At 43.9% G+C, this 12,824-nt stretch overlaps 1 protein-coding gene across 2 annotated transcripts in view; it reads right to left on the minus strand.

The window, feature by feature from the left end:
* SLC6A11 (solute carrier family 6 member 11) overlaps positions 1–12,824 on the minus strand; it is a 375,576-nt gene that overhangs the window by 26,545 nt on the left and 336,207 nt on the right. For both annotated transcript variants that reach the window (XM_056524287.1, XM_056524288.1), the window contains exons 10-11: positions 6,808–6,920; positions 3,030–3,167 (exon numbers count right to left, since the gene is read on the minus strand). In XM_056524287.1, the coding sequence (XP_056380262.1) occupies positions 3,030–3,167; positions 6,808–6,920 (251 nt within the window). The remainder of the gene's footprint in view (positions 1–3,029; positions 3,168–6,807; positions 6,921–12,824) is intronic.

Genomic DNA, 12,824 nt, shown 5'->3' on the forward strand with positions numbered 1-12,824 from the left:
TCCTGGCACTTCTCTGCCTGACATACTTAGTGCGTTTATGAGGGTATTACAATACGCTACACTACTCATTAAACAGTATTTGTCTAGAACAGCAGCAGGTGATTACTTACGGCTGTCCTTGAACAGTATGTAGGCCCTTGACAGATTAACAGGTACTAGATGGTACAATATTTGGATGTACCTATGCGGTATGTACTGATGAGGGCAGTAATATGCCTAACTATTAGCAGAAAAAACTCTGTATTTTTGTAAAACACCAGCCGGTGGATACTATTGTTTGGACTTTGACGGTTTGGAGCACCTTGACAGCTACTAAATGGTAAAATACTTGGATGTTTGTATGCGGTATGCACTGATGAGGGAAGTCAAATGCCTAACTATTAACAGAAAAAACTCTGTATTTTTGTAAAACACCAGCCGATGGATACTATTGTTTGGATTTTGACGGTTTGGAGCACCTTGACAGCTACTAAATGGTAAAATACTTGGATGTTTGTATGCGGTATGCACTGATGAGGGAAGTCAAATGCCTAACTATTAACAGAAAAAACTCTGTATTTTTGTAAAACACCAGCCGATGGATACTATTGTTTGGATTTTGACGGTTTGGAGCACCTTGACAGCTACTAAATGGTACAATACTTGGATGTACCTATACGGTATGCACTGATGAGGCCAGTAATATGCCTAACTATTGCCAGAAAAAACGCTGTATTTTTGTAATACACCAGCCGGTGGATACTATTGTTTGGACTTTGACGGTATGGAGCACCTTGTTACACCGAGCGCTCCGGGTCCCTGCTTCTCCCCGGAGTGCTCGCGGCGTTCCTCTCTCTGCAGCGCCCCGGTCAAACCCGCTGACCAGGAGCGCTGCACTGACACTGCCGGCGGGGATGCGATTCGCATAGCGGGACGCGCCCGCTCGCGAATCGCATTCCAAGTCACTCACCTGTCCCGGTCCCCGACTGTCACGTCCTGGCGCGCGGCTGCGCTCCTTAGGGTGCGCGCGCGCCAGCTCTCTAAGATTTAAAGGGCCAGTGCACCAATGATTGGTGCCTGGCCCAATCAGTCTAACTAGCTTCCACCTGCTCCCTGTTTATATAACCTCACTTCCCCTTCCCTTCCTTGCCGGATCTTGTTGCCTTGTGCCAGAGAAAGCGTTTAGTGTTGTCCAAAGCCTGTGTTCCAGATCTTCTGCTATCGCCATTGACTACGAACCTTGCCGCCTGCCCCGACCTTCTGCTACGTCTGACCTTGCCTCTGTCTAGTCCTTCTGTCCCACGCCTTCTCAGCAGTCAGCGAGGTTGAGCCGTTGCCGGTGGATACGACCTGGTTGCTACCGCTGCAGCAAGACCATCCTCGCTTTGCGGCGGGCTCTGGTGAATACCAGTAGCAACCGTAGAACCGGTCCACCGACACAGTCCACGCCAATCCCTCGCTGACACAGAGGATCCACATTCAGCTAGCCGAATCGTAACACACCTTGACAGCTTAACAGGTACTAAATGGTACAATACTTGGATGTACGTATGCGGTATGCACTGATGAGGGCCTATTAGCAGAAATAACTCTGTATTTTTGTAAAACACCAGCCTGTGGATACTATTGTTTGGACTTTGATGGTTTGGAGCACCTTGACAGCTACTAAATGGTACAATACTTGGATGTACCTATGCGGTATACACTGATGAGGGCAGTAATATGCCTATTAGCAGAAAAAACTCTGTATTTTTGTAAAACACCAGCCGGTGGATACTATTGTTTGGACTTTGACGGTATGGAGCACCTTGACAGCTTAACAGGTACTAAATGGTACAATACTTGTATGTACCTATGCGGTATGCACTGATGAGGGCAGTTATATATACGTAACTATACGCAGAAAAAACTGTTTAAAAAAAAGAAAACAGCCCCGGTGAATAGTATTGTTTGGACTTGCACAGTATGTAGCCCCTTGACAGATTAACAGGTACAAAATGGTGCAAATGCACTACAGTCCACTGAACAATCACGTATTTCTGAACAGCAGCAGGACCCAACAGTGCAGCACCACAAAAAAAAAGTCCAGGGATTAAACCCTAAATTGCACTCTGTCACACAATTCTGAGCAGCAGAAGTTTTGTGAAGCAAATAAAAATAAACTCAATTGGGCTGAACAATGAGGAGATAAGATGTTTCAGAAAGTTCAGGCAGCTTGGAGATCTGTATGAGGCAGCTGACAGCTATCTGCCCCTCGCTGCTGCAATGCTCAATAACGTAAATAGGAGGTTTAGCAATCAATGATCAGTGTAACAGCAAAGCACTCTGCACTCCTGTCTTTCCCTAATGCTGATGTGACTAGCAGTTGCAGTGTAACGCTGTGGTATGAGCTATTCACACACACATGCAGTCCTGTCCTCTCCATCTGAGTGCATAGATTAAATGAAGAGAGGCAAGATGGACGCCGATTATATAGGGGCTGTGACATCACAGGGGTCAGTGAACACTGATAGGCTGTATCTCACATATGATTCAGGGTCAGCCCGCCTACCTTCATTCCTGCCGCTGTTTCCCGCCCTTCCATAATCCCCTGCCCCATGTACTCACATGTGGATCCACCATCTTAGGTCCCCAATAGCCTGGAACGCTGTAAAATGGAGTTTAATGAAGCGATTTGCGCGATAGAATCGCGGCGATATTCGTATTCGTTGCAAATCGAATTTTTCATGAAATTCGTAACGAATTCGGGTTCGTCAACTTTGATTCGCTCATCTCTATATACAACCACTGCACAGGTTAGGTGCTCAACCCAAAATCGTATAACACTCATAATAAAGCACTCCATTTCTGTATTTTTGAGATACCACTTACATGTGTGGTTAAATGGGAATGCTAAGGCTAGGAGTTACATCATAGGTGGAAATTCCATGTATTAGAACATCAATGTCCATACATGTGTTATTAGGCAATTTACAGTAGGTTGCTTCACACTATAAGGGGCACAACTGCGGAAAACCAAATCAGATTAATATAGATAAAAATAATCTTACCTCAGTTAACATGATGAGACCAAGAAGATAGGACACAATGGAAAGTGCTAAGATTAATAATTCTCTGCGGTATCCTCTTCGGAAAATCTTTGGATACATGTCCACCACTGCAGTGACCAAGCTTTCCACACAAACAAACTGTGAAAATGAGTCAAATAATATTATATAATATTTTAAAGTACTGAATGGAATGTAGCATCAGAAATGAAATATTTAAATGACGTATCAGAAAACATCAATATATATATATATATATATATATATATATATATATATATATATACCGTATTTATCGGCGTATAACACACATTTTTTAGGCAACATTATTTAGCCTAAAGTCTATCTGCATGTTATACGCTGATAAGCCGCTGCTTCTGGCCTCCGGTGTGGCGTCCCCTGCGTCGTTGCTATGCGCTGCACGGGGCAGCGAAATGACGAGTGACGTCACTCGTCATTGCGTCTCGCAGCGCATAGCAACGACGCAGGGGATGCCACACCGGAAGCCAGAAGCAGCACGGACCCGACCCCGGCAACAGGTAATTATACAACTGGGGATGGGGGAGGCAACGGGGCAGCAGCGCCGGCAATGGGTGCCGCTGCCCCTTCTCTCCCCCAGTCTATCGGCATCACTGCCCCATTGCCGGCACCGCTTATTTCCCCCTGGCTATCGGCGCCGGCAATGGGGCAGCGGCACCGATAGCCAGGGGGAGAGAAGGGGCAGCAGCTTAGATAGCACGGGGGAGAGAAGGGGCAGAGGCGCTGATAGCCAGGGGGAGAGAAGGGGCAGCGGCGCCGATAGCAGGGGGAGAGAAGCGGCAGCAGCAGGGCACTAGACCCCAGGAAAGGTAGGGGGAGAGAAACGGGCAGCGACGGCCTCTCTCCCCCTGCCTTTCCTGGGGGCTTCTGCGGGGTCAGAAACAGTGTATCGGGGTATACACATGCACGCACCCTCATTTTACCAAGGATATTTGGGTAAAAAACTTTTTTTACCCAAATATCCTTGGTAAAATGAGGGTGTGTGTTATAGGTCGGTGCGTGGTATACCCCAATAAATACGGTACTTTTTTTTTCGCAGTAGATACATTAAAAAAATTAGGAATAAATAAAATGTAACAATTTTTAGACTGGCCACTAAAATATACATATGCTTACTGTTTTTGAAGCTTCCTTGTCAGTATTGCTAATGGAACAAGGCACAATGGAGAGGTATGGAAGATATCCCGTGCTGCCAGTCTCACAAGGATAAAGGTGCAAGCCAAGAAGTAATATGAAATTCTTTATTTGTCGCATACAATGCGTTTCTGAGCCGGATCGGCTCTTTCATCAGGCATGCAAATATAATGAGTTGTGGCTGTAATTTAGGCTTGAGGCCTCCAGATGAGCTGGACACTGGCTCTGAGACGTCTGGACTGGACTTGACCTCAGCAGAAAGTGTGGTGGAAGAGCAAAAGAGCCGATCCGGCTCAGAAACGCGTTGTATGCGACAAATAAAGAATTTCATATTACTTCTTGGCTTGCACCTTTATCCTTGTGAGACTGGCAGCGCGGGATATCTTCCATACCTCTTCATTATGCCTTGTTCCATTGTCTACTGCATGCCAGCCTGGCGTGGGAAGCCTGCAGCAGCCCTGCAGCCCCTCGTGTGGTCTCCGTTACATCTACTGAGCGTTGTGCCTCATCATTGCACAACACTACAAGGTGAGCACAATCCTCACCTTTTTCATTTAACTCTCATTGGTGATTGCACACATGGAAGCAATCTTGTCACTATTTGTCAGTATTGCTGTATAGGTGAAGACAGGGTAAGCAGTGTCATCTCATTACTATGGGTGAGGGTGGCTGTACTTATGTTTTGGAGCCTTTAACAAAATTTGGCATTTCTCTGCAATGTGACTCCTATTTATTATAACTGCTGTAAAGCAGACACATACTTTGATACACTATCTACACTGACTATACATAAAGAAAAGGTCTAATACGAAGGGTATGCTTTTAAAAAGTAATCTACATATATATATATATATACACATTTTTTTTTCGGACAAAAGGCGCTATTTTGGCGCACTGTGTGTTATTTTGCGCATTTTGTGGTAGAATATTTTAGTCATTCCAGATGTTTTGGAGTGGCAGTACACGCTTTTCAATTCAGCGTATGCCGTGGACTGAAATTTATGAACTGCGCCTTTTTGTAAAAAGGCGCAAAAAAGGCGCAAAGCCTTTTGTCTAAAACTACACCATCCCAGACCTGGCGTAGCTTTTTGGTGTATGTGAAGAGAGAAATTTCACAAAATGTTTACCTGAACAAAATTTATCAAATGCTCTGTGAACATTTAATACATTTGGTTCTCCTACACATTATCAGCACACAAAAAAAGGGTGTAAAAAAATGCTTCACTTACACTACAATGATAAATGTGGGCCAATGTGTGTGTGTATATGTTCCAGCATTACATACAAACGGCTAAAGATATTAACATGAATCTTGGCACACGTTACTTATATGTCAATAACAAACATAGTATAGGAAATGCAAGAGGTGAAGATCCCCGGGGCTCCGGTTCACGTGTAAAAAAGGTGTGTTCGAGCGCTCACTCCTGTAGAATAGCTTGGCTGGGATCGTGGCAGTAAGAAGTAGCCGGACACGGTTAAAGATATAATAACCGGATTTTATTTGTATAGATCACAGATAACGCGTTTCGAGGGGTGGGACCCCCTCTTCGTCAGATCAATGATCATCAACATCATTGATCTGACGGGCAATGCTGGGTACTCAGCTAGTTAGTTATAAAATTTGATTGAATAAGAATTTTGGGGTCTCCCTTATTTAAAATACAATCCTTTTCCAGAAAGCAGAGATAGTATATTGAAATGATTAAGAATTTCCTTTCTTGTTGGAGGGTCTTCTGAGAGTCAGTGTAAGCCAATGAGTTTCCTGGCCACTTATAGCAGACATGAGATTCCTAGTTTCCCAGGTCCATCCAATTAACAAATCCAAGAATGCATGACCTATTGTTTAAATTAAGTTGTATGTTAAACATATTTACTTTGAATTTTGTGTGTTTTTAAAAGTTTCCATATAATTATATATATATTTTTTAAATACCGATTTGCCAGTTAAGCCTAACAATAAGCTGACACTTCCTGTTCTTTAGAGACTTTGAGGAGATTTCTCAAAACCTGTCCAGAGGAAAAGTTGCTGAGTTGCCCATAGTAACCAATCAGATGGCTTCTTTCATTTTTTAAAAAGCCTCTGAAAAATGAAAGAAGCAATCTGATTGGTTGCTATGGGCAACACAGTAACTTTTTCTCTGGACAGCTTTTGATAAATCCCCCCCCCCCCCCCCCCCCATGATTTAGCAACATTACCCTAAAAGATGACACCCATATATAGATAACAGAGGATCACACCATTTGCAATAGGTAATGACCACAACCTAACTCCTCCCCCCTCCCTGCACAGGTCAAAGTGCATGCCTATAAAACTCTCCCATAGAGGTCAATGAGTCGGCTCCAGACTATTGTTTCCTTTGGGTCTTGTGGTTGCTGAAAAGCATATCTCATAATGCTGTTAAAAGAGTGTAAGTCAGACTGTATATTACAACTGATAAACTCTGCAACATCTAAGCTTTCACTCTCCATATGATGTAATTGTTTGTCATGGTGTTCAAAGACAGATATAACCAGGACATACAATAGGGTTCACAAAGAGATTAGTTGTCTTGTACTTAAGTCACATCAGAAGGTGTTTATGACTAATATACAGTAACACAATACTTACCTGACTATCAAGTCCAAGGAATATAAGCATCATGAAAAACAAGGCTGCCCACAGCGGGGACAAAGGCATCATGGTGACAGCTTTTGGGTATGCAATAAAAGCCAGACCCGGACCTAAAACATACAAGAGTACTTAGTAGTAATGAAAGTATACAAACAAAGCATCCTAACACCACAATGATCTATTTCTCATAGTACAAAAATGACAGGAAAAAATAGGGTGTGCTAGCTTGTTGCCAGGGGAGGAAAGGCATATTAAGCATTTAGCCTGTCAACCAGTTGGATGACAAAAGCTGTAAATTGAGAACAAAGTTACTTTATTTAATGCCCCATATGGGGAAAAAGGGGTGGGGTACTGCAGCCAATTTTTGTGGAGTAACTGAAAGGCTGGATACTGATGGCCTAAAGGGCTTTTTCCGGGAAGAAAAGTTAGTAAAATCAGATGTGTTCTTCTACATCATGTGTCTCATTACTTCTAAACTGAACTGTGACCCTGCTGTTGCCATGCAAGAGAGCAAACACCAAGACTCCTTGTTTGCATTCATAGTAGAGAATATAGGCCCATGCACTGCACATATATTTGGCTCTGAATTATTCTGAGCATATTTCTGCTTGCAGCAACCTCCCATTGTTTTCAATCAGATTCTGCTGCACTGTGTAGACTTCAGAGGTTCCTTAGTGAAACTTCTGAGGTGGATCCAGATTCTGAAGAAAGAATGAACATGCAGTCAAGGGGATAATGATAAAGGGGGATACTCTGCCCCTAGACATCTTATCCCCCTATCCAAAGCATAGGAGATATGATGTCTGATCGCAGGGGTCCTGATGCTGGGGACCCCCGCGATTTCGGCTGCGGCACTCCAGTAATCCGGTGCATGGAACGAACTTTGCTTTGTGCCAGATGACTGGCGATGTTGGGCGGAGACCCATAGACTTGCATTGAGGGGGCGTGGCCATGACATCACGAGTGGGGCGTGGCCATGACATCACGAGCCTCCGGCGCTGCACTTGACGCCCTAAACGAATGCCTGGTGCAGCAGGGAGAATGCGGGGGTCTCCAGCGGGGGGACCCCCACAATCATACATCTTATCCCCTATCCTTTGGATAGGGGATAAGGTGTCTAGGGGCAGAGTACCCCTTTAAGTAAACATTTTTGACCATCACCAGAGATAAGCGAATTTTCCAAAAATATTTGGTTGAGTCCGAATTTATTTGCGGTGAATCGCTATTAAAAATGGCTATTTCCGGGCTACAGATCTTACACTCTGCCTTCTGGCCGCAAGCACCGGCCATGAGCAAAGAGTACCTGTGTCCCCGTCTGCCGGCGGGGCAGGCATTCGCATCGCGGGACGCGCCTGCATGCGAATCCTGGCCTCACCATGTTCCGCTGCCGCCTCCTCCCCTGTGTCTCAGCTCCGGTGCGCTTCCCCGTCTCCTAGGACACGTGTGTGCCGAAGCTCTGAAATTTAACTTCTTGGGGACGGAGGGTTTTTCTGTTTTTGCACTTTCATTTTTTAATCCTCACTTTTTAAAAATCATAACCCTTTCAATTGTGCACCTAAAAATCCTTATGATGGCTTATTTTTGTGCCACCAATTCTACTTTCTAACGACATCAATCATTTTACCCAAAAATCGACGGAAAAAAGGAAAAAAAATAATTGTACGACAAAATTTAAGAAAAAACGCTATTTTGTAACTTATGGGGCTTCTGTTTCATTGTAGTACATTTTTTAATGTAAAAATGACACCTTATCTTTATTCTGTAGGTCCATATGATAAAAATTATACCCTACTTATATAGTTTTGATTTTGTCTTACTTCTGTAAAAAAATCCTAACAATATGCAGGAAAATGTATACATTTAAAATTGTCAAGTTCTGACCCCTATAACTTTTTTTTCCTCGTATGGGGTAGTATGAGGGCTCATTTTTTGCGCCGTGATCTGTAGTTTTTAGCGGTACCATTTATGTATTGATGGGACTTTTTGTTCGCTTTTTAATAATTTTTTCATGATTTAAAAAGTTACCAAAAATACGCTATTTTGGATTTGGAATTCTTTTGCACGTACGCCATTGACTGTGTGGTTTAATAACAATATATTTTGATAATTCGGACATTTCCGCACATGGCAATATCACATATGTTTATTTTTATTTTTAATTACATTGTTTTTTTTTTAAATGGGAAAAGGGGGGTGATTCAAACTTTTATTAGGGAAGGGGTTAAATGATCTTTATTCACTTTTTTTCACTTTTTTTCCAGTGTTATAGCTCCCATAGGGGGCTATAACACTGCACACACTGATATTTTACATTGATCAATGGTTTCTCAGAAGAAACCATTGATCAATGATTCTGCCGCTTGACTGCTCATGCCTGGATCTCAGGCACTGAGCAGTCATTTGGCAATCGGACACTAGGAGGCAAGGTAAGGGACCCTCCTGCTGTCTCACAGCTGTTCGGGATGCCGCAATTTCGCCACCGACATCCCGAACAGCCCCCTGAGCTAACCGGCAATTAATTACTTTCACTTTAGATGCGGCGTTCAAAGTTGATAAAGGGTTAATAGCGTGCGGCACCGCGATCAGTGCCACGCACTATTAACCACGGATCCAAGCCATGATTAGAGGCCAGGCCCAACCCGTTTTAGAACGGGAGCGGACTCATGACGTATCAGTACCATTCTATGAAAAAGTGTGCCTCCAGCAATTGCATAACTACAACCTCCAGCATGCACAAACTACCAAAGGGCATGCTGGCAGTTGCAGTAGTGTGCCTTAAGCTGTTGCATAACTACAAGTCCCAGCATGCCCTTCGGCTGTAAGAGCATGCTGAGAGTTGTAGTTTTGCAACAGCTAAAGGCACACTGGTTGCGAAACGCAGAGTTAAGTAGCAAACTCTCAGTGTTTTGCAACCTCTGTGCCTTCAGTTGTTGCATATCTACAATCCCCAGCATGCTGGGAGTGTTAGTAGTATGCCTCCAGCTGTTTCATAACTTCAAGTTCAAGCATGCCCTTTGACTGTTCGTGCATGCTGGGGGTTGTAGCTTTTGCAACAGCTGAAGGCACACTGATTGCAAAACACTGAGTTTGTTACCTAATTCAGTGTTTTGCAAACAAAAAGGAGAGACCCCTCCCAGGGCACCTGCAATTCTCAATGCAAATATATATAGACGCCAGGCACTCCAACCTGTGCGATATATAATATTCCATGCATAATAACAATGCTGGCTAAAAACAACATTGTGTTACAACCTTCATCCAGGTATCTAATGTGCCAGGGTACAGGCGGACAGCAGACGGCAGATGGAGGAGTTTCCCAGGCAGGTGCCCCCCTAGACCCCACACATTCCATTGTCCGTTGGCAACTTCCTCAGGGGCTGGTGCCGCCATCATGTTAATAAATCAGTATGACAGCCGCTGCTACCAGACCTGTCAGTCTGGCAGCAGCGGAGTCTGCATGAGGACCTGGGCGCTGGGGCAGTGTGGTGGCATCAGCACCTGGGATAGGCGGGGACAGCGCGGCGGCATCATCACGCCTTGACTGTCCCACCCCTGCCTTGTCATCTCAAGTGGAGGAGGAGTGGAAGAGGAGGGGCAGGGCACATACGGTGCCAAATCCATGAAGCCCTGCCCTTCTCCTCCTTTCACAGGGTAGCAGGTCTGCCCGCTAGAGTGACCACCCGCTCATCCACCCTCCCTCAGGTCTGCCCAGCTTTTCACCCGTCTGTCTTACCTGGCCGCCAGCACGTCTGCCCGGCCGCCCGCACGTCTGTCTGCTCAGCCACCCGCCGACCCCGCTATCCCTCCCAGTAAGATTGAACCAAAGTGCATAATAAATGTATGGCGCTGCAGTTCGCAGCGCCGTTCATTTACAGCATGACTATGAAGTGAGTGCAGGAGCTTCTGCTCTCACTTCAGAGTAGTTTCGCAATGTGATCTCAGTAGCCAGTATTTTCCAACCAGGGTGCCTTCAGCTGTTGTAAAACTACAACTCTCAGCATGCCCTGACAGCCAAAAGTTGTTTGGGTATGCTGGGAGTTGTAGTTTTGCAACAGCTGGAGGCTCCATGGTTGGAAAACACTGACTTACAGTAAATGTCTTAACTTTTAGAAAAAAAATATATATTGTGGAAACCTCACTTACTACCATAAATCATCTTGTACAGATTAACATTAGGGTAGGGTCACATGTAACGGATCAGCAGCGCATTTTACGCTGAGGATCTGCCGATGACCCGGCCCTATAGTGTGCCTCCAGTTGTTTTCCCCCTGTGTGCTGCAATCCACCGCTACGAGCAGCCACACAGATTGCTGCTGCAAGCAGGACACCTGGGAAAACATCTGGAGGCACACTATAGGGTCGGTCATCGGGATTGGTAAGTATTTACAGGTATCTCACATATTCTTTCAGATATGTCACAGATATTTTTAGCTATCTTTGTATTAGAAAATATGTTTAATTTCACATAATGCATGACACCTATTTATATTCAAAGTAAAACCACGTTAACTTATTTGTAAGGTAAGTTTACAATGATGTACAGTGCTGAGCAAGGCTTCTTATCCTTTGTCTACAGGTCAGTAACCAGTTAGAATACAGTGTTACTTGAGCCTCTTAGTTGCTTGCTAAACCTTGGGCCCCTGACAAGTTATTAGGTGCCAGCCCTTCTGTTTTTCCATAGCTCACTATAATTACCATGATAAATCCATTAATATAGTGTGGCTTATAATACATGTAAAGCTATTCTGACAACCACTTTTAGACACAGCCATAACTTTTTTTTATAAGATTTATGAAAATGCTGTGAAAGAAATATCTAGCTTTTTGCCTTAGGCTAAGACTAGACTTTACTGTATTAATTTTACACTGAATGTTCTAAATAAAGATTTGGAAATTTTAGGTCATTGCATTAGTTAGATTTTCAAGTGGGACAAACTAAGTATTTACATGGCGGTATGTTCTGGCTGTTCATTAATTTATTTGGCTTCTTTTTGGGTCAAGGAAAACCAAGGGTGACCACTAAAGACCCCTGGTGATCTACTTTTTTCTAATTTAAAATCATAGAGAAATGATAGTTTATACTTTAATGTATCATAATATTGCTTGTAAAAAGGAAAAACTTAACTTGGATTAGCAACCACTGATGGAACATGGTTTCGATCAGTGGACCCCAACCCAATCCTCAAGGCCCACCAGCATTTTGGGTTTTTTCAACTACTCCATTGGAATAGAAGAGGGAAATATTCAAATCCTGGATTTTTGGTTGGCCTTGAGGACTAGGTTGTGGACCTCTGGCTTAGAACAGAATTTTAATAAACATAGAAGAAGGGCTTGTGTCTTCCCTTGTGTATAATAGGTTAATGAATGAGGGCTTTTTTTTTTTGCAGGACTTCATCACTTTAGTTGTTCTTGGTTAAATGGACTTGTAGTTGCCCAGTGCAACTGTATCACTTTGTTGTAGTTGGCTTATGGGTTGATGGACTGCAAAAACATATATTGCTATGTTTCTATGTTGAACCATGCATACACTTAGTTCTCTGCAACAGAGTGTAAGGCATTAAAGGTGTACTCCAGGGAAGATATATATAAAAAAGCTCCACTGCATGGATCATGCACCCTGTAAACCTTCCTGCCTGATATGCATCCTGTGGCCCCTGTTGTCTTCTCTGGCTGCTTGATATTCTTTGCCATCCTTTCCTCCCCTTGCCTATATTTCCCTGGAATTATTGCAGCTCTGCTCTGCCACCCAGCTCACTGAACCTGAGAGCAATCCCCACCCTCAGGTTCAGTGTCTGATTGGCTAAGGCTGCACACCTCCCAGTTCTAAGGACTCATCAGTGCAAAGCAGAAACCACATAGCCTTTGTCTCTCAGGAGGGTGGGGGCTGCTTTTAGAGAGGGATTTGGACAGAGACAAAGTGGATGGCTGGAAGATATCATTCCCTCACTTCATGCATGTAAGTGACCACCAAAGAGGGGAAACTGCTCTATATAGCTAATGAATTATATTTAGAC

This window comes from Hyla sarda, chromosome 6 (genome assembly GCF_029499605.1).
Source record: "Hyla sarda isolate aHylSar1 chromosome 6, aHylSar1.hap1, whole genome shotgun sequence".
Classification (NCBI taxonomy): Eukaryota; Metazoa; Chordata; class Amphibia; order Anura; family Hylidae; genus Hyla; species Hyla sarda.